We start from the raw sequence: 23,579 nt of genomic DNA, 5'->3' as shown, positions 1-23,579 counted from the left end.
GGGGCTCCGATCATATTCCCATACACCTGTATAGCTCATCTGAGAATACTCATTTAATTACTCAACTCTTTTAAATACAGGTTTGAAATTGTGGGATACACTTGGCTTTTTTTTTTTTTGCCAAATGTTACTCAATTTTGTGTGATAAATATAAAGCTAGCTAATTTAGTGCAGGACAAAGCCTGAAAACAGCAGAAATAGCTTCTGGACAGCTTCAGCTGCATATATGGTGATTATGTTTCCGCATTGAGCATCACAGGATGCCCTTTCAACATGCGACAGAGCCAAAAGAAAAAAGCAGAGGTTGTCTTGATGAATGCCACCAGATGATTCATAATAATAATAATATTCACAGCAATGAGTGTTGTCACAAAAGGTCTCCACGCAGCCCTAAATCACACACACACATGTAATCCACCATGGATCTCTTTATAGAAAGATTTTATTTATCCCGAACAAATACAATATTCAATATTTCCACATTAAGCTAATAGCAGACTCTGAGTCAAATCTATTTAGGTGGCATGGAGCTGTAAGAGTTAAAGATTATATGCATACAAAGACGGAGAAGAACACAAAACATTTGCTGACACTGGAATCAGCCAGACATTCAATCAATGTCATATTTCCCAAATAGATGTGGTGGCCTGTTTGGGGTTTGATTTCACGACAATCAATTCTGGGTTTTATATTATGAGTTTATTTAAAATAACATTTTACTTGAATGCTTAGACGTGACGAGGTTAATCCCAGACATCCTGCTGTCTGTTGGCGACGAATTTCAGAGTCAGACTGGTCGCATGCAGTCTAAATTTGATAACTCTTGATAATGATTGGATGTGCCCTATCAGGATCTATAAATAGCCTCAGAATTACTGTAGTCTTTTGAGTAAAAATCTCACAATGTAGACAGCAGAAAGGATTATATTATAAAGGAGGGGGTGGGTGGGGGGCAGCAGCTGCAATGTAAGATATCTGAAAATAGAAACTGTTCCCAGGTGTGACGCCACTTATTCGCCCCCACCTTAATTATTCATTTATTTTACCTTTAATAGACTGCAGCATAATTTGGGCAAAGATCACATTATATGAGGACTGGACATTCTTGTTAAACTCCGTGTTAAAGAATGCAGTGAGATTTGTGAAAGAGGTTTGTCCACAATAAGGAGGATTCCCAGTTAAATTCTAATTAGTCTTTATTTATTTAGTTTGACCAGTTAATTATATTTGATTAAATCAAGGCCACGTCTCGGCATAGACCTAATGTCTCTTGAATAGGACGAACATGTTATTTTGACTTGATACGGTATATGCACTGCTATGTAAATCCACCTCATCCCTGTACCTTGTAAATAGCATGTCCCCGAGGGCTGAGCAGGCAATCACAGCATTGATGACTGGAGTCCTGAGATGTCCAGTGTTTGCCTGGGTCATATAAGTGGTTTTTCCCAGTCTCAGAGGAAAGGAGCAAGGGTCAGAGGACCAATGATTGAAGGTGGAGGCAGTGGTGGTGGCTTTCTGGTGTAAAGGGGATGGGGGGCAGTTATTGAGTAGATGCCATAAGAGCTTTGTGGTCATTGGTGGAATGTCCTGTGTCTGATTTACCTGTTTCTCGCAGGGCCAAGAACATCACTGTTCTCATTAGAAACTGCTTCTGTGCTGTCTCATAGCAACCTAAAAATAGAAATGTCCCCATTAGGCTGTATAGCTGTGATGGTTGCTACACGAGTTAGGATCTCTTTAATTGTGCAGCACATATAGGTTCACGCCTATATTGTTGCTCTATTTCTTTTTTTTTTTTGTTAAGCATTAAGTCAAATCAACCAGGCACAACGTGGTAAATGGTCGCATATTGCTTTAAAGACAATGAATAGTGATGGTGACCCAGAACAGATTCTGGTGTCATGCTGTGCAGCTGAATTATCAGCAGGAAGATTTGCTTTATGCTAAACTGATAATGATCTTCCACGCAGTAGAGACATTAAATCTTATAGCACAAAGAAGACAAATCCGATTAACCGACAATAAACGTTTCCCCCTCTCAGACGTGGCGCGTAAACCCTGCGGATGCTTCCTAATACAAAATTGTCATTTTTAATTAGTTGAGGTAAAGCTCGACCTGTCTCTATGGGGGGAAATACACGTTTTGCTTGCGTCCTACGCGTAAAAGGATCGGCACAGACGTTTCCCATCCATCAGACGCGTTGTATTTCGGGCGACTCTGACGTCATTCAACATGCAAGAAAGTAAGTTATTTATAACCCGCAGGCAGCATCTTCAGGTTGTGATCCTTGAGTGCGCAGTGAAAAAGGAATACTCCCCATTGGATTGATGTGAAAGTGCCTTCATAACAAAAGCCACGCACGCAGCTCCGTGCGCTATGGTGCCAGCGAGGCGCAGGCACGGCAGCCCGCAGCCTAAACTAGGACCTATCGATGGGCGCACGGATGAAAAATAGGGTCAGCGTGAAAACTGGCCAAAAAAAAAAAAAAACTTTCTGTCTTGAATAATTAAATTCCTCCAGAAATCTTCCCTCTTTCACGTCAAAGCGGCAGGTGCGAGCATGGAAAGCCTCTCCTCCGACAAGGTAAGAGAATTAGCAGACAATTATTACATCATTTTTGATAAATCAAGGTTCTATTTATTTAACTCTATGGCGTTAGTTTGTATCGCTGCTTTTTTATTTTTTTAAAACCGTAGATGAGACAGTTACAAACCAACTATACTATAATATAGACTACGTGACGTCAGATGTGGGTATAATGTGATGTACAACGTGTAATAATAATATAAAAAAATATTTGATGTTTTAAACGGGGAATAAGACGATCCGAGATCGTTTGAACCGGAGCGTCTGTGCGGAGAAGTTACCCAGATGTCTGTCATCTATCAGCAGTTTATTGTTTGTGTGAATCTAACAAGTGCCCTAATGTATCCTTTATTCAGACGGAAATTAGCCTTTGGCTATAATCTGGCATATTTACATATTTGTATATGTTCATTAATATGTACTGTCCCTATTTAAATAAATAAATACATAAATTAAATCAATAAATAGGGTTTCACGACACTCTATATATTTTGTTTTTACACCAACCACTGAATTAATCTCACAGCATATTCTAACATAGATAATATATTCTGTATATCAGAAACCCACAATAAGTTATATATGTCTAGTCTTTAGGTTGTAACATACTGCCACCTGCTGCTAGGGATTAAGCAAGACACAACAGGAACAAATATAAACCTTAAAAAAAAAAAAGACTTTGCACCACGAGTTCATCTGTTTTCATGCTTTCTTCTCAAAGGGCTGTGTGCTGTAAGTTCAACACTGAGAAGCTCTGTGATTGGCTGTGCCATGGCTGACATCCTGGAGTTGCGGACAGACGGAAACTCTCTCCTGAAGGCGGTGTGGCTCAGACGCTTGAGACTCACCAGGCTCCTGTTGGAAGGCGGCGCTTATATCAACGAAAGCAATGAACGGGGAGAGACGCCACTCATGGTGGCCTGCGTGTCCACGCACACTGACCAGCAGAGTGTCAGCAAGTCAAAGCTCGTGAAATATCTACTGGACAACCAGGCAGACCCAAACATACAGGACAAGGCAGGTAGGACGGCTCTCATGCACGCCTGCATCCACAAGGCGGGGCACGAGGTAGTGGATCACCTGCTGAGCAATGGAGCTGATCCCAGTCTGGAGGACAGGAGTGGGGCTTCTGCCCTGGTTTATGCCATCAATGCCGACGACAAGGAGACCTTAAAACTGCTGCTGGATGCGTGCAAAGCTAAGGGCAAGGAGGTCATCATCATCACTACAGACAACTCGCCATCTGGCACTAAAACGACTAAACAATACCTAAATGTTCCCCCGTCACCAGGGCTGGATGAGAGGTCCTCCCCAGCTTACTGCACTTCTCCATCGGACATCGATGTTACCGCATCTCACACACCCGAGCAAGAGCAGCCGAACTCCATCTTCAGCTTCCAGACAAAGCTGAAAACCTCGATTTCAGCCTCGAAGCTCGCCAATGGGCCCACTTCTCCGACACGCCGGCCTGCAAACCCCAAGCGTGCACGTCTGCCTCAGCTGAAGAGGCTGCAGTCGGAGCCTTGGGGGCTGATTGCTCCTTCAGTCCTCGCGGCAGCCGCCGCCCATGAGGAGAGTAAAAAAGCCAGCTCCGACGACGATGTTGTTACGGGGGTAAACGGACTCGCTCTGAATAAGAGAGCGGCGTTATCTCGACAGAACAGTGTGGATGGAAAGGACATCTTATTCCCACCGGTAGGGGAACAACTTTGCAAAATGACAACCTCACTATCAGTACCTCCAACGTCCAAAGCATCGTATGAGAGAACTCTGGGCCAACACCAGCCTCTGGCAAGGCGCAGTACTGTGCCCACGGAACAGGAGAGCAGCAGCTGCGGCACTGGACTCGCCAGAGACACAATGCATCGGAGACATCTGGGGAACGATCATTATGACTCAGACTCACAGCTCTACTCAGACTCTAGCATGTCAGACTCCCCTAAAGTCCCAGTGGAGCGGAGGAAGCTCAACACGTCTCCGCTGGCGATGCTGACCAGCTCCAGGGAATCTCTGGATAGCAGCGTCGGCCCGTCTTCTCCCAGCGCGGCAGGCAGGCGTGCGCCCGGTCTCCTTGAGAGGAGAGGCTCGGGCACGTTGCTGCTCGACCACATCTCCCACACCAGGCCCGGCCAACTGCCCCCACTCAATGTCAACCCCAACCCTCCCATTCCCGACATCGGAGCCAGTAGCAAGCCCTCCTCGCCCCTCGCCGCAGGCATCAGATCGATAGCTCCAGTAGCACCAAACACACCAAAGAGAGGTGGCCTCAAGTCCAAGAAGAAACTCGTGAGGAGGCACTCTATGCAAGTGGAGCAGATGAAGCAGCTCTATGATTTTGAAGAGCTGGCTCATTAGTCATGCTGATTATGCAGCACACATTGTGGGCGTTGACATTTCAACACCACAACTTGTCAGGAAGTACATACATAGGTTCAGCTGTGTAGACCCACAGCAAACTAGATGTTGAATACTGTATCATTTATAACTTATATACATATATAATTATATAGATATAGATAATTATATAGATATTCAACCTGAGCAATATATATATATATATATAGATAGATTTCTTCCCTGTGTTACGCCTGACCTTAAGGATTATCTTTTCATAGCTGCATCTTCTGTATGGGTATTACAGTTTTGAATGTAAATGCCATGGATGGTACTTGTCTGAACTCGCTCTTTACATGGTGATAGTATAATGTGTGGGGAGCATACAGGGTCCGTTTGTAGCCAGCAGGCCACTTAGGTAAAATGTGTGCAGATGTATAATTATCACCACTGACAGACTTTCTTCAGAGAAGGGAAATGTGACGCGCTTGTCTGACATGTAGCCTTCAGTAAGCTGAAATTTGACTGTTTGTAGCAAATATGTACAAAGTGCCTTCAAGAGGGAGGAAACGAAAAGGGTGAACAGATACATTTAATGTATTAGGAGCATTTTAAGTCATGATGTAACCAAAATGTGTTTCAATTGAATATTGTGAGTCTCACGTGGAACAAAAATGAATAGATATGTTGTGAGTGAATGAAAGTCACGCCTTAAGAAAGATCGAACCTTGGGATATGTATAATAGCACTTTATTGCCCAGGAGGAAAAAAAAGAAGAAGAAAATATTGCCATTAATGTTATTAAAAAGTTCTTAAAGCACACATCACTCTTTTATGATTAATTCAATTAACAGTGATTAACACTCAAACCATTAGTTTACACAGACAGCAGTGAAACTTGTCAAACAGAACATTTCACGTGAATGGAAATCGTACGGCTTCCACGTGACTCACATGTGAAGCGTTGCCTCCGTTTAAGAAAAGACAGTTAAATCCATATTTTTAAAGTCGTTTGTTGTATATTCTAAATAAACATCTGTTACATGTGACCTCTGTTGACCTCTGTTTGTTTACTCATTGTTAATGATAAAGGAAACCCAGCTGACAGTAACCAAACAAAAGGTCTTCCTCCGCGGGCCATTGGCGCTGATGACAATGGTCGTCGTTGTCGTCGTCAGTGTCGCGTTGATGATGTCAGACCAACCATAGAAGCGCTCAAATCCCACAGCTTTTTGGCGGCTTCATCATCCAGACCCTGAGGGGCTGCTGTTTCAGGGGCGCAGTTGCTATAATCAGTGAAGAACTTTGTGTTAATATTTGAGATAGAGACAATGCGCCTGTGTTAAAGGAAACACTGACCTGTAGTAGAGCCCACTTTGCTTCTGCAGGCTTTCCTCCACGGCACAGTAGATGGTGGTCTGGGCTCCTTCTGCTGGAGACTTCAAAAACCCTACGAAGGGTCTCAGTATCACTCTCTTCCACAGGGGCAATGCTGGCCAGAAGTGTCGGGCAATCTCAGTCAAGATAAGTCCAGGGTGGAGACTGTATGTTGTTACTGCAGTACCTGCAAAACACAAAGACAAATTATATTCAAGAGTTTATACTGGATGTCGGAAAAGAGCCACGTTTGTTACATAATGTCTGGAGTGAAGTGTAAAACATTTCAATACCTTGCAGCCTTTTAGCCAACTCCCTTGAAAAGAGGACATTAGCTAGTTTACTTTGTTGATAGCTTTTCCAATGGTTATAATCCTTGTCCAGATTTATGTCATCGAAGTGTATTTGACCTGATGAGGGAGAGAACGTCTTTTTTTCCACAGATGCGGTATTAAAAATGTAATAAAAAATATAACATTTTTGAGAGAGAAAAAAAAAAGAAATCTCATATTTTGGAAGGAAAACAGCAAAACTAGAAAAACTGCACCTCTTTTATGAGCTATACTGGAGACATTCACGATACGGCTCGGGGACGACTTCTTCAGGAGATCCAGCAGGCAGTTTGTTAGCAGGAAGTGGCCCAGGTGATTCACACCGAACTGCATTTCAAAGCCATCTTCAGTCTGCCATTTCGGACAGTGCATAACACCTAAAAGCCAGAAAAGTCGTTTGTTGAACTGTCTCAATTACATTGGGATATATCAGACAAATCAGAAATCATTTATACACCTACCTGCATTATTGATGAGAACATCCAGCCTCTCTTCACTTGCTAAGACATCTTCAGCTAGTTGTCGCACCGACTGCAGAGATCCCAAGTCCAGCTTTCTGACGATGACCGTGTCATTTCCGCTCCTTGTCCTGACTTCCTCTGCAGCTTTATTCGCTCTGTCCATGTCCCTACAGGCCAAAATGACCCTTGCGCCTATAACACAGCAGCAAATCGTCTGTCTCAAAATAAAATACAATTGTAAATAAACAGCCAGATCATAGCTACTCACCCCTCCTAGCGAGGTCCACAGCCGTTTCCTTGCCAATCCCAGTGTTGCCTCCGGTTATCAAGACAGTTTTTCCATCCAGTCGGGCTTTGCTGTTACAAACTCGCCCTGTCATCCATTTTTTTATACCATAAAGTCCCAATCCTGCAAGAATGTCCACACAGTTAGTGTGGACATTGTCCATACTTTCTTCCAGTTGATATCATTTTCAAAAAATAATTCCAGTATGAGACAAGAGGTGGAAGAGACATACATTCCTTTTTAAATAAAGTGCGTATATTCCTATTGTTATTTTTAGAACTACTGTTTCTACAGAATTGGGGAGAGAAACAGGCAACACATTCAAATCAATGCTTCTCAATAACATTGTCACACCGTTTTATATAGCATCAAATACTATTGCATATTCTTTAGGTGTGGCTGGAAATGTACAGGTGTTTGACATAAGAAGTATGACATAAGTTGTCCATTACAATTAAAAAGTTGACCAATTAGAGAAGTATAATGATTTATTTTTGTATAGTATGTCCCGATTATTCCATATCATATATTTATGGAGAGAAGTTGTACTTATACATTAGTGACCAAGCCAATAAAACTTGTTTATGAAATAAGGAGAGTTTTTCTGGAATTTTGTCTATATTGTATTTACAGCCTAATATAAAATTCAAACCACCAAACCGAGAAAAAAAAAAAAAAAATTGTTTTAAAGAAATAAAGACCAACTTTTTCTTCTTACTTCCTCAACAGAAAACGACTGCCCTGCTCAGCCTCAGCTCTGATTGGCTAATACTCGTTGCCATCAGGGCCAGAACCAATTAGAAGCAGGATGTGGGTGGGGAAAAGATCTCTGCAGTCTCCTCAAATGTCAAATGTCTTTGTTGTCGTACATTCTCGAACTGCATATATATATAAAGGATGATCATTTTTGTTTTTGTTGTTTTGCGTGTTGCGTTTAGTAAAGTAATAAGTAAGTTAATAAATTACCTGTTAATGTGACGACAGCAACAGTTTTCGGATATTCGAAGACAAACGATCTCATCGCTGTTACGATCTGCATGGCAAAGTGAATTTATATATTGCTTATTTAAACAAAATGGTTGTGGCGTCCCCTCTGTATTTAAATACGCTTTCAAAAAAACACGTATCTATTCAAAGAAAATACAATCTCGACGTACAAACTCTACGAACAACAATGCAAATACGTTCGAAAGATAAATTCCGGGTCCTCACTGTAAATCTGTATTTTCATTTGTTCAATAACAAAAAAAGAAAACTTCCGGTAACGTCATTAACCCGGAAGTTCTGCCCATCGTCATATGTTCGTCAAATAGAAGAATCTTATTGGTTAATCTTATGAAGCGAGCGCAAGCACAAATATGATATGATTCAATGTGAGTTTTAAATGTTTAACCTCTTAAAATCTTCAGTATTGTAAGGAATTTCCATATTTGATGGAATTCCACATGATTACATGCCGAAACAACATTTCGTTTCATATTACTTAAGTAAGGCAGGGTATCCAAGCTAATGCAAGAATGCTCACTCCTTAATACATATTTTGGTTTTTAGATTCCATAAAGCATTTATATCAATGGAAAAAATTGTATTCTATTGTTTGCTGGCACTGTGTGTAAAATACACACGGTTTATAAAATATATAAAATAGGTATTTGCTGATGTAATTTCTTTGTGTCAAAATAAAACATAATATGAGGGGAATATGGCAAAGTGCCATTTAAGATCTGAAGAAACTTGCCTATAATGAACAATGAACAAATCAGTAGTCTGACTTCAGATTCGCCAGCAGAGGTCGCTGTAATCTCTATATGTATTTTCTGCTTCAGTCGAATCGAGCAGTTTTTGTTTGTGCTATTTCCACAGTTACCTGCCTAAGGTCCGTGAAAGTACTTATTGAAGCATCAAATTATATAATCTTTTATAATGCAATTTAACCATGCTGTTTTATTAGCAGGAAGAGGAAGAAACACCAGCAGATCTGCTGCTGAGAAAAGAAAAGAAATGTCCTTTGGTTATTGATGAAATTGAAAATGAAATGTGTGAGCTCAGATGTTCCTTTAAATCACAACAGGGTACTTAAACAATGTGGGTCTGGGAGAGCTCTAACATTTTGGCCTTTGACCTTGGAATTTGTGTCTTTGAAGATGGACATCATGCAGACACTGTTTACATACCATGAAGTCAAAGGTCACAGTGGAGAGTAAGAGGATTAACTGTCTCTGTCTCTTTTTTAAACAGCCATAACTACATTAGCCACCAGACTACCTTATTGGACGTGGACAGAATCTGGTAAAAACATGTTCAGAAATACTATATTTAATAAACTGCAAACATTTCCTGGTTAAGTGTCCTAACCTTGTCATTATCAACCCATTTTCTCAGAGGTGACCCGGCTGTCGTGTTCCACCACCGTGCTCTGCAGCCTGCCAACGCTAAAATTAGAGGGCCCTCTGCTGAAAAGTATTGGAGGGTGAATATCCTGTCTTACCAATGATATAGGATTCTAAATGTGTAACCTTTAGATTAGATTAGTTTCTTGTCGCCTTATGTAAAATATTTTCGTTTTTCTTGACAGAAACATGTTCGACATTTGTTTCTAGATCTGTAAATGTTGCAGTTTGTTCCTGTTCCTATTAACAGCATAGAAAATACGCACACTCCAAGAATTTCAGGGGAGAACCTGAAGAAATTTATTACAAATTTTGTATCTCAAAAATGTTAAATAAAGTGAATAAAATAAAATAAAATCCTGCCTCTCCACCAAACTTTAACCGGATCTAGACTAGAATCCTACTAGTTCTTTTTGTTGGTTTTGCGCTTTTGGTTGATCTATTTTAGTGCCGCTTTAATAAGAATATTTAAACCTACAATTTTAGTATAATATCAACCGTGTCCAGATTTCTGTGCATTTCTATAGTGTTCAGAAATCACGGTCCCATAAATTTTGTGTATTCAGCAGGGATGGTCCTCCTCAGGATTAACAGTTTCTGTGTGACTCTCCTCCTCCTCCTCCTCCTCTGACGTAACGTCAGCGTGTCCCTCCGGGGAGGGGCAGAAAGGCGGCGCTGCAGCTCCCTATATTGCACCGATCCCGAACGCGTTTCGCCCCTTCGCCGCTCGCTCAGTGATCCGGACCAGGAGGAGACATGGCTGGATACCTGAAGGTCCTCGGCTCTCTTTCCAGGTCTGCCGCTGCCTTCTCCAGAACCCCCGCGGCCCTTTCTCCGGCTGCGAACTGCCAGGCGATTCCCCAGAGGAACTGTGAGTGGAGCGATGGACGCCGGCGGCATCCTCAGCATCCCCGCTCGGCCCCGCTCGACCCCGCTCGGCCCCGCTCGGCCCCGCTCGGCCTCGTCCAGCGGCGAAGCGACGCGTTTTAGGCGCCTGCTGGCCGTCCCGGCCGGCGGCTAGCTGGGCTAGCTGGGTTAGCTCGGGGGGGGGGGGGGGTCTCTCTTTTGTCTCCCCCGTTCGAAGTCTGCGGGGCAGTTGATGAGAACGTGAAGATAGATGGTCACACACATGAATGAGGGATCGATCTGAAATCAATGTCGGCCGGGTTTTACGTCCTGCTGTACCCGCGAATGAAAACTGGGAATGAATGAATGAATGAATCGACTCGTCTGAGGACATTTCATCGTTCACCGCTGGGGGGGGGTCAAAAATACATTTGAGGTCGGAATCGATCGTCCTATTGAAAACTGATCAGCTGACTCGGGGGCTGATGATAGAAAACTTTCCCGGTGTCTCTCCGCCACCCCGCGGAGAAATGGCTGCCGCTGCTCCCGCATCGTGTCCTCGGTGTCCGGTTAATCCGGTCACCTCCTCCGGCGCGGTTCACCGCTCACGGCGTTGTTCGCTTTAATATATTTCCGTTTACAAATCGCACTTTAATATGAATCGGTACATCAGAGGGGGGGGGGGGGGGTGCGGTTTGTCACGTGGCTCTGCAGCAGCTTGCGGTACTTCCCGCTTCGCTTTGTAGTTTCGCATGTTCTATTATTATTTGCATTTGATGTTTCACGTTGCTCGACGGCACCGAGGAAGCGTCCCCGTTTGCGAACCCTCTCGCTGAGTAAATCCTGCAGGGGGGGGGTCACCTGAAGGTCACCCGGCGCTCATTGTGACGTCATCTGATCTCGGCTTGTCATTGAGCGCTGGTTGCAGGTCAAGCCCAGTACATGCGTTGTCGTCGCCTTTTCTTTGATGACGTCAGAGGGAATTCACCAGAGGCCAGTAAACACTTGAAGTTCACAGCGTCCATAAAGATCAGACGTTCCTTTATGAGGCCCATAAAGGGCTCAAACGCCGCGTATCCGTGGCTGCGGCTTTGACTTGCCTGTTTTGGTCAGTTTAATCCTGCCTTTAGGCTAAAACGGTTCTCTTTGAATTCTGAAACCCAATAATGATGAGGTATTTGAGAAATATAATTATGCGCCTGCGACGTTCCTGTTCCGCGAATGATGCGGGCCTACGTGACTGTTTCATCTTGCCCTTCATTGTCCAGTTTGCTGAAACAGGTTACATAACCGGCTCAGCAGCGCCCCCCCACCCCCCACCCCCATGTACAAGTGGGACTATGCACAAGCGGGTCTGGGCTAGACAATTGCATGGAGGTACTAGTTCTTTCTGCCTACCGACTGCTTATGGAGTAACGCCCGTCCATCCCGGAGGATCGCTTTAAAGTAAAACTGGCAGCATGGCCGCTAGCTGAGGAGCATTAATGTGCCCGGCTGGCCCGGCGACGAGGTTTATTTTCAGTGCCCTCTGGCTCGCCGTGTGACTCGTCGTCGTGTCATGCGACTGGAAATGGGAGCGCGGGGGGGGGGCTTGAACAGGTGCTACAAAGCAATCCTCCTAAACGTCACCGGTGTGGGTGTTTATTTGTGTAAACAGAAAGTGGGCTCATTTATTCATTCCTCTGGATTTCTTTACTAGCATTATTCTGGGGAAGGGATTTGGTGGCAGCGGAGGAGAGTCCTTAACTTGGCTGGGAAATAAGACACTTGATCCTTCGCACCTCCCCCAGTAGTGGGTCACGCGGTGCTAAACACTGACCCAGCTGGAAGGACTAAAAGAGATTGCTATTGTTATTCTTGGCGTGAAGTATTCTTCGAGTCCATTTATGTTTTTCTTCTCGATCGTGAAGGGCGGCTACATTTGTCCACATTAAGCAAATAAAGGTTTTGGGGAAGACTTTTCATTTTCCTGCAGTTTCTGATTATAGAATAAAGACCAATAAAAGTCACTTTTAGCGATAATGTCGAACTGTTGGTTCCTGCTGGAGGTCGCAGGTTCTAACGGTCGTCATGTGGAATTTATAGCCAGTGGCATTCGATACAGCCGTGCACAAGGAAGCACAATGATTAATGCAGGATACGTAGAGGGTATATGGAGTATCCTATTCCTTACAGTATTACTTTACTTTCATGACAAGAAAAACTACGATCTATTGTTAGTTGTAGAAGCACAAAACCGGATCTGCCTTTATTCCAGTAGTAGTTTCCCGTTTGTTTTCGTGACCTTTTTTGCTCTCGATGCACGAATGCGAACGGAAATTAGGCGTCGGCTGGAACCTTTTCCGTGTGTACGCTCCGCAGATGCCGACAAGCGCATCAAAGTCGCCCAGCCGGTGGTGGAGATGGACGGAGACGAGATGACCAGGATCATCTGGGAGTTCATCAAAGAGAAGGTGATGAAATAAGAGTCCGTGCTAAAAGATGCGTGCTAATTCGTGCCTGACCGTGTTTTTGTTGCGTCCTTTAGCTCATCCTGTCCAACGTGGATGTTGAGCTGAAGTATTTCGACCTGGGTCTTCCGTACCGCGACCAGACTGATGACCAGGTCACCATCGACTCTGCCCTGGCGACTAAGAAGTTCAGCGTGGCGGTTAAATGCGCCACCATCACACCTGACGAAGCCCGAGTGGAAGGTACCGAGGAACCTTTGAGCCCACGAGGCATTTCAGACTATAGATCCGTCATGTGGAAGGGACTGCGCAACCTGTTTTTGTGTAAACGTGGAAGTGCGGGCTTAACCGCTTACGACGCGTCAAGCTAATTTGATGTCTTCTGTTTAGAGTTTAAACTGAAGAAGATGTGGAAGAGCCCAAATGGAACCATCAGGAACATCCTGGGTGGCACAGTCTTCCGTGAGCCAATCATCTGCAAGAACATTCCCAGGCTTGTTCCGGGTTGGACGCAGCCCATCACCATTGGCAGACACGCCTTTGGCGACCAGGTCGGTGACATCAAAGCACTTTACAAACGTCACCATTAAGTGTCTCCGAATTCTTCAAGCTGTTGTTTTCCTGCTACAGTACAGAGCGACAGACTTTGTTGTGGACCAGCCCGGCAAATTCAAGATCATCTTTTCCCCCTCTGATGGCAGCGCAGCCAAGGAATGGGAGGTCTACGACTTTCCTGCTGGAGGATGTGGAATGGGCATGTACAACACAGACGAGGTGAAGATATAACGTCTTCCCTACGACTTCTACAAAGGATAGTTTTCAGAAAATATTACGCTAAATATTTTTGGATAAGGCAACACAGTGTCAGCAGAAAAAAATCGTTTAGATCCATTTTCATTTCACGCCATGTTTGTGCTTCAAAGTATGCCGTCACAACTTTAAGGTTTACATTTCCATTCCGTCAAGTTGGATTTATTAGACGTGCACGCAGTAATCTCTCTCCAAATATGGTGCTAATCCATTAAGATGGTGCCGGCCCTCGTGTTTACAGCAGGAGACGGAAGTTGCACCATAGGCTTAACGCTGTTGGATTAAGGCACATCACAAGATCTCTTAAGTGCGAATGGATTACCAATCGATGCCAATGTGTTAAATTCTAAATTCCAGTCTATAAAATGATATAGTATCAACGACAGCAGCAGATAGTGCTAACCTCGTGTTATTTTTTTTAATCTTAAACCTGCTAGCGCGCCCTCAAACCCTGTCCAGGCTCGTCTAAAACGGCCATCGCCGGCGTTGCTGGCGAGCAGCCGCTTCTCAACCTGCTTTTTTTTTTTCTGCCTGTCTGTCTGTTGAGCGACATTGAAAGGTCATTGAAGATGATTTTCAGTTTGCCAAATAGAAGCGCGGTAATCTGTGTCCTGATGATGGGACGGATCTCCAGTTGTGAACGGCCTTTTTCTTTCCAATAGTCTATTACAGGCTTCGCACACAGTTGCTTCCAGTATGCTATTAACAAGAAGTGGCCGCTTTACATGAGCACCAAGAACACCATTCTTAAAGCCTACGATGGCAGATTCAAAGACATCTTCCAGGACATCTTTGAAAAGTGAGTGTCTTTAATCATTTTCAGTTTTTTTTTAATGCACAAATGGAAACATTTAACATTTAAGGTGCATTTTTCTAATCTCTAATCTTCTAATTTGAATAATTAAATGTTTTTTTTTTTTAATGAAGTGCTGAGGTTCTCCTTGGGAGTGACCAGGTTGCATAGGATTAGAAATGAGACAATAAGAGGGACAGTGAAGTTTAGACGTTTTGGAGACGAGGTCAGAGAGGACAGACTTTGATGGTTTGGACACGTCCAGAGGAGAGACGGGGACGGTATAGGTAGAAGGATGCTGAGGATGGAGCTGCCAGGGAACAGGACTAGAGGTCGACCCAGGAGAAGATACATGGACGTAGTGAGGGAGGACATGAGAGTGGCTGGTGTTGGGGAGGACGATGCAAAGGACAGGGTGAAGTGGAGAAGGTGGATTTGCTGTGGCGACCCCTCATGGCCGTAAAGAAAGATGCTGTAATTCAGGCTTGTTGCAATATTGTTTTTTTACTTGAATGTTGCAGAACAGAGGAGATTGTGGCCTTACTTTGTCTCGTCTGTCCATCACACAGGCACTACAAGCCCGAGTTCGACAAAATAAAGATTTGGTACGAGCACAGGCTTATCGACGACATGGTCGCCCAAGTGCTCAAGTCTTCCGGGGCCTTTGTGTGGGCTTGCAAGAACTATGATGGCGATGTTCAGTCGGATATCCTTGCACAGGGTGAGATATCTAGAAGGCCTCAGAATGGCCGCTTCCTGTTACAAAATATTTGTGGTGCTTGTCGGATTTTGATCCTTTTTGTTTTCTGTTTTAGGTTTTGGCTCTCTGGGATTGATGACATCAGTCCTTATATGCCCTGATGGCAAAACTATTGAGGCCGAGGCTGCCCATGGCACCGTAACCAGGCACTATCGCGAGCACCAGAAGGTCAGTCACGGCTTCATCACCAATCTGTTGAGTTATACTGCCACCAAGTGGTGACAGTTGAGAATGATCGGTAATCCATAAGCAATGCTTGACATTCACGATGGCTAAATAAATACACGCGTTAAAGTGCGTAACAATCCTCAACTCGACTTCCAGGGAAGGTCGACGAGCACCAACCCCATTGCCAGCATTTTTGCGTGGACCAGAGGTCTGGAGCATCGCGGGAAACTCGACGGCAACCCTGACCTCATAAAGTAAAATGCTTTCTTTAAAGCATTCTTTAACCCTAAGCTAAGACGTAGCTTTTCTAAGCGTCTTTGCTTCTATGCAGGTTCTCCCAGATTCTGGAGCGGGTGTGTGTCGAGACTGTTGAGAGCGGTACTATGACCAAGGACCTTGCAGGCTGCATCCATGGCCTGCCCAAGTAAGTTCACCTTTGTTTAAATGCTTAGGTTTTACCGTTTGTGCTGCCTATTTCACCAGCGTGTTTCTCCACATGAATGGTGCATGTAAAACAAAGCTACTCGCTGCTACGGCTCACCTGCTAGCCTCTTTCATCCACGATGCATTGCTGTTCAAGAGAAATGGGGTTATAGAGTTATTCATCTCACGTTAATGATGAAACCATGAACATGAATAAAGGTTGCTGATTGGCTTGCAGCAGCTTCGTGGTTGCGTTTCCTGCAGTATGCCGTTGAATGTAATGATATTCTTTCTCCCGTTTTGCCTTCGCAGTGTCAAGCTGAATGAGCACTTTGTCAATACTACAGACTTTCTCGATGCCATCAAGACAAATCTGGATAAAGCCCTGGGCAAGTGAAGGACTTAAAATGAAGTTACCCCAGACATGACGATGTCATTCAGAAGATTTTGTACCTCAATTTTAACTTAAAAAGGTCAACTTAAAATAAAATGGTGTATTGTAGGATTAATTTAGTGATATTTTAGGTTATTGAATGGTTAAAATCTGTCCATCCACCTGAAGCAATCGCCTGATGGCTCCCTGACTCTTTGTTCCATTCTTCTCGAGGTTTATTTTTATAACATGAAGTACTGTATGTTATGCCTTGGGCAGGGCTGAAGTTTGCGTCGGACACATTTGTGAATAAATATCTTGTTTGAGCCACAATTGTTGTTTTTTATTGTTTAAAAGAAATCGGCACCATTTTTAAAGGTAAATAAATTTATTATTTTACAGTATTGGCTGGTACACAACATTGTACATACATCTCTGTCCACATTATCTAGGTAGACACTAATGCCTAATACAGAAGTCAATGAAAGCTGAACCCCCCCCCCCGAATCATCACTAAAACTGATGGAATGAACACAGAAGCTGGAAAAACTCACAAAATTGAGCATCTTTCTTTTAAATGCACTATATAAACATTGCGACTGGCTACCTTGTTTGCAGGTTGCAAGTTTGAAAAGCTAAGCACTGGCAAACTGAATATATTGAGCGTTTCCCCAAATCATTTTCCACGAGGTCCGTGGCCCTGTCACATGTTGGGAGGTTGTCGTTCATCACTCGAGACCAGCGAACAGCATGATGGATGGCACCCTCTTGCAGAGACACGGGGGCACTTAATATTTCTGTCCCGAGTTTTTTGTGGGGACAATCCTTGTTGAGATTCATCCGTAAAAAAAAAACCCACACATGATTGTCGTTGGGTTTGAATAAAATGCTGTGGTCTTGCGGCTAAGCTGGATCGGGGGGGACTGAGGTTTGTTGAAAGAGAAGCCATAACACAGCCTATTCTGTCATAATCTTTTAAAGTGATCTACACGGGTGGGAGGGAAACCCGAATGTAATTCCATGAGGTGTGCAACAGAACCCCAGGAAATCCAATGTCCCAGCTCATCACTACAGCCAGACCCAAAGTGCCTATGGCTGCAAGACTTGATCCAGTTCTTTGGTAAAGGGCTCCTCCCATCATGTCAAGTATGTTTGATTTCTTTTTCATTAGCATCTAAAAACATTCCACAGAAATAATTACATTCATAGACTGGATGTGAATACTGGATGATGCTTGTTAATGCTGAAAACACGGTGGTTCTCAGTATAATACACTGATCGCAGTACCAGCCGACGTACGAGGGGACTGGTACATTCTGTACAACAATATACAACAATACTGGGAGCGCAGTTTAACAATCTGCAGTCCTCCTGTTCGTTTTTATCACAGTATGAAAGTGAATCATTAACCTTTGCAAATTGATGAATTTGGCAGGTAACATTAGCAACAACGCTAGTTCCCATCTTTCACCGTTCGCATTAGTTCACCCCAGTGGACTGACTGACAGGTGACGAGAAGTGCAACGTCACCACTTTTATGCCTTTTTGCTGAAAATCTGCTTTTCAAATTAGGCTCAGATGATTTTCATGTAGTTAAGCAGCTGGTGACATAACGTATGCTGTATGCATTCTTTTTTCTTAATGGCTGTGGGTTTCACACAGTCCATTTTTCCCCTCATATAATGTCTTTATTCAGTAGATGTGCTGTGTTTTATAAATGAACATTGTACAGTTCCAAATTTTGCAGCTTTCCGAGCATCTCCAGTGCATACAAATGTGCAGTTTTCTGCATTCCTTCTCATCCTCTTAAAAACAAAAACAAAACCAAGCACTAGCCTCTAACAGCAGGGGAAAAAAAGAAATTCTGTTATTTCACAATCATTTTCTATTTGGGGGGGGGCATTGTAATAATTCATGTGGTGCTGAATCGCCCTGCACCCTTCCCATAGGTGCTGTAATACTCCATTTGAGAGAGTTTGTGTATATCTGGTGTGTTGTTGTTGTTTGCCCGGTTCTCTCGCTCGCTGAATTCAAAGCTCTCCTCTCCGTAGTCCTCCTGGCCTTCTGTAACCTGGGGGGGTTCTGAAGAAGGAAGCAAAGACATAGATGTGATGCAACTCCTTCCTCCATGACAGACGTCCGTCCAGAGCTCTCACTAAAAACACATGGCCTTTATCGAGGGCAGACAGTCAGTTGCTTCTCCTCCCCTGTCTCAGTTTTCGTCTCTCCTGATAGAGACAGGCGTGGCTAATCCAGGCGCTGCTATATTTACCAAACATACAGGGAAGGAGTGACAAGGAAGCATCAAAACGCTCGGCCACTAGAATGCAGTGCACGGCGAGTCAAAGTGCATTAGGGACAGCCTGAGTGACAATAATTTGACATGAAGCCCACCGAACAGTCCCATGAGGAAATTCGTCACACACAGCCTATCAATAGAAATCAGCTGTCATCACCAGATTCATCTGCTTCAGAGCGGATAGTTAACAGCGTCCGGTGGAGAACTTCACCTTGTCCTTCTACCGTTGCGTCCATGATGCCGTGTTTGACCTTCATGTGTCGGCTGAGGTTGCCCTTCAGGTTGAATTTGCTTGTGCAGTAAGGGCACTTGAAGGGCTTGCTGCCTGCATGGAGATGCATGTGACCGAGGAGGTTGTACATTCTGTTGAACGACTTTCCACACACCTGAAAAACAAGAGGCCAACAGTTAGACTCCTTCCCTGCTCCACCCCAGCGCGACCCGATTCGCCGTAGAAGTGAGCTCCATTTTTTCGCTCACTGACCTTGCATTTGAAAGGCTTGACTGGCAGGTGGACAATCATGTGTGTTTTAAGAGTCTGCTTCTGGACAAATGTCTTGAAGCAGACATGGCACTGGAAGGGCCTCACACTGGCATGGATCAACATGTGTCTCTTTAGGTTGGCAGACAATGTGAACTCTCTGGCACAGACGTCACATTTGAATTCTTTCATACCCTGGGGACACAAATGGGATTTGAGCCTTGAAATGGGATAAATATGAGGTTTATGAGTAACCAGGAGGAAAACACAAGGAGCTTGTATGTGAGTCATACAACCTTCTCTTGGATTCACACTTTCATTTTAATGTTTAACAAGTACAAAAGTAATTAAGAGAAATGTTTAGTCAACTATAGAATAAATGGGAAGACCGGAGTCATTCATCAGACAGAGGGGGGAGCAGCTCTGCGAATGACACACAACACAAAACACATGCAAATGGGAGGGGGTTGAACGACACACAAGAACTCAAGGGCTTTGCAGACTGTTTACAAAGCAACTGGTTTTGGAGAACAGGCTCTGTTGCAAGTGTGCAATGTATTATTATTCTTTGCATTAATAAAAAAAAAAACCTTACTGAGTGATTATAAAATGCTCATTTTCTTGCCTAATTTGGCGATTTAAAAGAAAGTTTTATTGATATGAGGTAGCGTGAGGTCATAGCCTGGATATTTGAGTGTATGAGCTGGTTATTGGGTGTGCGCTGCCAGTACCTTATGAGTGAGGGCATGCTGCCGGAGGTGGTGGATCTGAACAAACTCCATGCCGCATTCAGGACAGACATAGGGCCGTACGTTCTGGTGTTTCATCAAGTGGTTCTGCAACTGGCTCCGGTAGGCAAAGGACTTGTGGCACTCCGTACACTGGTAAGTGGTCGGGCCCTGATGGCTGGTCAGGTGGCGCTTCAGATGCGCATAGGTCGGAAACTCGAGCCCACACTGGGTGCAGACATGGCATTGACCGCTCTCGTGTTTGTTCTCATGGGTCCGCAGCTCGCTCGGGTAGGCAAAACCTCGGCCACAGAAGCGGCAGCTGTACGGCTTGACGTCGGAATGCTGCAGCATGTGCCTCTTCAGGTGGCTGGTCTGCGTGAAGGCCTTTTCACAAACGGTGCACTTGTGAGGTCTGGTTCCCTGGTGGGTGAGGAGGTGAGTCTGGAGGTGACTGGGCTGCTTGAAGAGCTTCCCGCAGTGCAAACATTCATGGGGCTTAATTCCATTATGGCCTAGAATATGAGTTACAAGGTTATATTTGGACGTGTAGGACTTCTCACACATGCGGCACTTCCAGCGTTTCAGACCCTCCCCTACGTCTACGCAATAAGACTCGTCAATCTGCACGTTGATGTCCAGCCGGTCAATCTGCATTCGTCTTGCTAGGCCCTCTGGGTCTGACCACAGCATTGCCTGGCTGTTTTCCTCGTACTCGCCGGGCAGTGCCATGTCAGCAGACTCATACGCCACGTCATTGGACTCATAATAGCGGGTCTCTTGAGAACTACCGTTGTCTCCAGTGGTCTTGAGGTTTAGCGCCTGTTCCTCTTCTTCTTCCTCCACTACCAACTCTTCTTCCTTCCTCTCTCTATTTCTAGCAGTGTGTTCTTCTGGTTTCTGCTCTCGCGGTCCGCCTGTTTGCTGCCTGCCTGTATCTCTCACACACGTGGGGCAGTTCCCATGGATCTGCTCCTCTTTAAGCGAGCTTTGTCGAGCGACCGGACCTTCTGACTTTCCAGGACTTTGCCTCCTGTCCACGTGAATGCAAGACGGACGGGTGTCAGACTCAATCTGTTCCCCCTTAACCTGAGCCTGTGGACTTGCTACTGTCTGTGTGTGACCCTCCACTTCTCCCCCAGCTTTTGGCCTTTTGGTCCTCCCACGCGGCCCGGGCCGTCTTCGCTCACTGCAGTGGGGCTGGGGTTCTGATTCCCCAGCAGGTTCGGCCAAGTAGTCCCCATTTGCCCCAATTAGCTGGTCAGCGTACTCATACTCCATTGCTTCAGATGGAGGAGGGGGACACTCGCAGGGCTCCCCCGTGTAAAAGCCATTAGGAGCAATAGTCGCCCCAAATATTTCATTCTGGGAGATGAGGCCAAGAACAGCCGCCTGAGCCAGCGATAGCACCACAACAGGCTCTGTCTGTGTGCTCACATCCGCTTGGCCGTCAGTCATCTTGGGGTAGGTCCGCACCAAGCGGCTACTCGCTTCCTGCTGGAAGGAAACACATGAAACACACAAGTTTGAAATGATTAACTAGAAGGTGCAATGTGCCTTTGTGTGTGTTGTCTTCTCAGTAATTACAAACCAAGCCTTACACAATGTTTCCTCAAAGTCCTCATTGTAGCCTCGTGACGGTAACCTTTTTCTCAATACAGGCTTAAGGGCTTTGGGATTAATTGGAACTGAAGATCTAATTTTTCATTCTTACATCTGAGACAAGAACACATTTTCCCTGAACTGCAGTATAATATTAAAGTGTTTTTGGAGGGCTACTTCATGCCTATCACATTTCTTCCCTTTGAATCCTCACAACATTTGATCGAAGAGATAAGGCACATCACTATTTGTACCCCCACTTCCTTCCTTGAAATGCCTTAGAATAATACAGAGCACAGCAAGGGATGCAGGTTCAGCCAGGAAGCTGACTTCCGTGGACTGTCCTCAGTGCTTCCTGTGAGGTCCCGCAGCAGACTGACCGAACGAAGCAGCTCATCAGTGGCGCTATCTGTCCCATTCACGGGGAGCAGTGTCTCAGCTCCACTGTCACCGTGGCGACTTCATAATTCCTGCAACACCGGAAGACAATAAGGACAGTCTCGTGCCCGCAACACCCCCCGACTGAGCTTTGAGCTCATTCTGTATTCCACGCTGATACAGTTGCACGTTTCGAAAGTGCTTCAGACCTACATGCACATGTTTACCCAACCAACTATGAAAGTGGAACTGTGAAACTATGGGCAAGAAATTGTGGTGCAACTAAAACGGTAAAGGAGAAGTGAGTAATATAAAGCACTAGTGTCAGATTAATTCTCTGCAAGGATCTGAAAACGCAGAGAGGATTTCTGACCCCTGTTTTCTTCCCAGACTACGCTGGCTGGAAGGAGCAGCTTCCTCACCTGATACAATGCTAAGGGAAGAGAAAGGAGAGGATGGAGAAAAGGGAGGGAGGAAGAGAAGGTAGTGAAGGAATAAAGGTGCGTGTGGGTGTGTGTACTGGAAGTGGGGAGTAGATGCCCTGATAACCACGTCATTTATAATTACTGCTTTTAAAGTCGTCAGACAGAGACAGACAGTGTGTTTGTGGGAAAGAAAAGGAAAGAGACAGGGTGTGTATTTGAAAGCGTGTGTGAGTGAGAGAAAAGAGAGGGAGGGAGGTATGGAGAGAAAGAGAAAGAGCTGTGGGCGGGGGAGGAGTGGAGGGAGGGAGACGGAGACAGAAATGAGATGGAGGGGCTGAAAGATAAAGAAAGAGGGGAGGAGAGGGAGGGGAAGGGAAGGGGAAGGAGAGATTGAGTGAGCATGTGAGAGGAGGGAAGAGAGAAAGGAAAAGGAGAGGGAGGGGGAGTGTATGTGTGTGTGTGTGTGGGGGGGGGGGGTGGAGAGAGACAGAAAGACAGAGTGAGTGAGTGAGTGAGAGAGAGAAAGAGGGTAAGGAGGGAGGGAGAGAAGGAGAAGGAGGGGGGAGCAGGAGTGAGGAGAAAAAGCACAGCAAAATGAAAGGCTGCCAAAATGAAAGAGAAAAAGACAAATGACAAGGAGAAAGAGAAGGCAGGGCAGTAATCAGCAGAGTCCGTACTTTCACATTTAAAGTTGCCTCTGAAAGACACCTCCAGACAAACAATGAGAGCCGAGCACAAAGCCTGCGGCACAGATAGTAACAAGTCTCGTCTTTAAAAAGATGATCCCACTGCGGCACTTATGTGAATGTGAAAACTAATCTCACTTCCCCTCACACTCACCCCGACGTGAGAGTAAATATGCTGCCAAAAACTACACAACAAGTCCACACCAACCCCCCCCCCCCCCAGCCGAATCGTCAACACTTCCTTCCCCATCTTCAGGTTGCAAACTCACCACATTGTTCCTGGAGTGATGTTTGAGGTGTTTCAGGGATCTCATCCTTCAGGAGAAATGAGTGGAGTAAAAAAATCTACCTCCTATTTATATCTGTGGGAGAGTGGGGCGGTCCCACGGCTCATCCTCCTCCTACTGTTGCTGTTATCAGAACTGACTGTGCCTGCCCCTCTCCACCACCCCACCACACACACACACACACACACACACGCACACCCACGCACACACACAGCATCACCCCATTTATTTCTCTTCCTCCCACCCTCTCCTTCCCATCTCACTTCTCTTTCTCTCCTCTTTTTGCCTACAAACACACAC

The 23,579-nt window shown here is 44.9% G+C and overlaps 4 protein-coding genes across 4 annotated transcripts; 2 read left to right on the top strand and 2 right to left on the bottom strand.

Moving 5' to 3' along the window:
• The first annotated feature begins 3,361 nt into the window (after nt 1–3,361).
• ankrd34c (ankyrin repeat domain 34C) lies at nt 3,362–4,945 on the top strand. The gene has a single exon (XM_068739622.1). It carries the CDS (start codon nt 3,362–3,364, stop codon nt 4,943–4,945), a length of 1,584 nt encoding a protein of 527 aa, XP_068595723.1.
• A 707-nt stretch (nt 4,946–5,652) lies between these two features.
• si:ch211-107o10.3 (uncharacterized protein LOC407663 homolog) lies at nt 5,653–8,481 on the bottom strand. The gene is made up of 7 exons (XM_068739624.1): nt 8,347–8,481; nt 7,363–7,503; nt 7,095–7,286; nt 6,849–7,010; nt 6,595–6,711; nt 6,284–6,488; nt 5,653–6,210 (listed from the first exon to the last, which is right to left on the bottom strand). The coding sequence occupies exons 1-7, from the start codon at nt 8,417–8,419 to the stop codon at nt 6,099–6,101; spliced, it is 1,002 nt and encodes a 333-aa protein (XP_068595725.1). The 5' UTR covers nt 8,420–8,481; the 3' UTR covers nt 5,653–6,098.
• A 2,021-nt stretch (nt 8,482–10,502) lies between these two features.
• idh2 (isocitrate dehydrogenase (NADP(+)) 2) lies at nt 10,503–16,726 on the top strand. The gene is made up of 11 exons (XM_068739623.1): nt 10,503–10,641; nt 12,978–13,069; nt 13,144–13,309; nt 13,457–13,617; nt 13,697–13,840; nt 14,539–14,675; nt 15,239–15,390; nt 15,485–15,597; nt 15,754–15,851; nt 15,929–16,021; nt 16,333–16,726. Exons 1-11 carry the CDS (start codon nt 10,527–10,529, stop codon nt 16,415–16,417), a joined length of 1,356 nt encoding a protein of 451 aa, XP_068595724.1. The 5' UTR covers nt 10,503–10,526; the 3' UTR covers nt 16,418–16,726.
• A 1,579-nt stretch (nt 16,727–18,305) lies between these two features.
• znf710a (zinc finger protein 710a) lies at nt 18,306–23,306 on the bottom strand. Its single transcript, XM_068739657.1, has 5 exons — nt 23,262–23,306; nt 19,888–21,398; nt 19,177–19,381; nt 18,904–19,078; nt 18,306–18,475 (listed from the first exon to the last, which is right to left on the bottom strand). The coding sequence occupies exons 1-5, from the start codon at nt 23,304–23,306 to the stop codon at nt 18,306–18,308; spliced, it is 2,106 nt and encodes a 701-aa protein (XP_068595758.1).
• Between the last annotated feature and the right edge of the window lie 273 nt (nt 23,307–23,579).

The sequence above is a fragment of the Brachionichthys hirsutus genome, chromosome 5 (genome assembly GCF_040956055.1).
Source record: "Brachionichthys hirsutus isolate HB-005 chromosome 5, CSIRO-AGI_Bhir_v1, whole genome shotgun sequence".
NCBI classification, from domain to species: Eukaryota; Metazoa; Chordata; class Actinopteri; order Lophiiformes; family Brachionichthyidae; genus Brachionichthys; species Brachionichthys hirsutus.
Note: the sequence above shows the minus strand (reverse complement) of the source record. Positions and strands in the feature narration are given on the sequence as shown.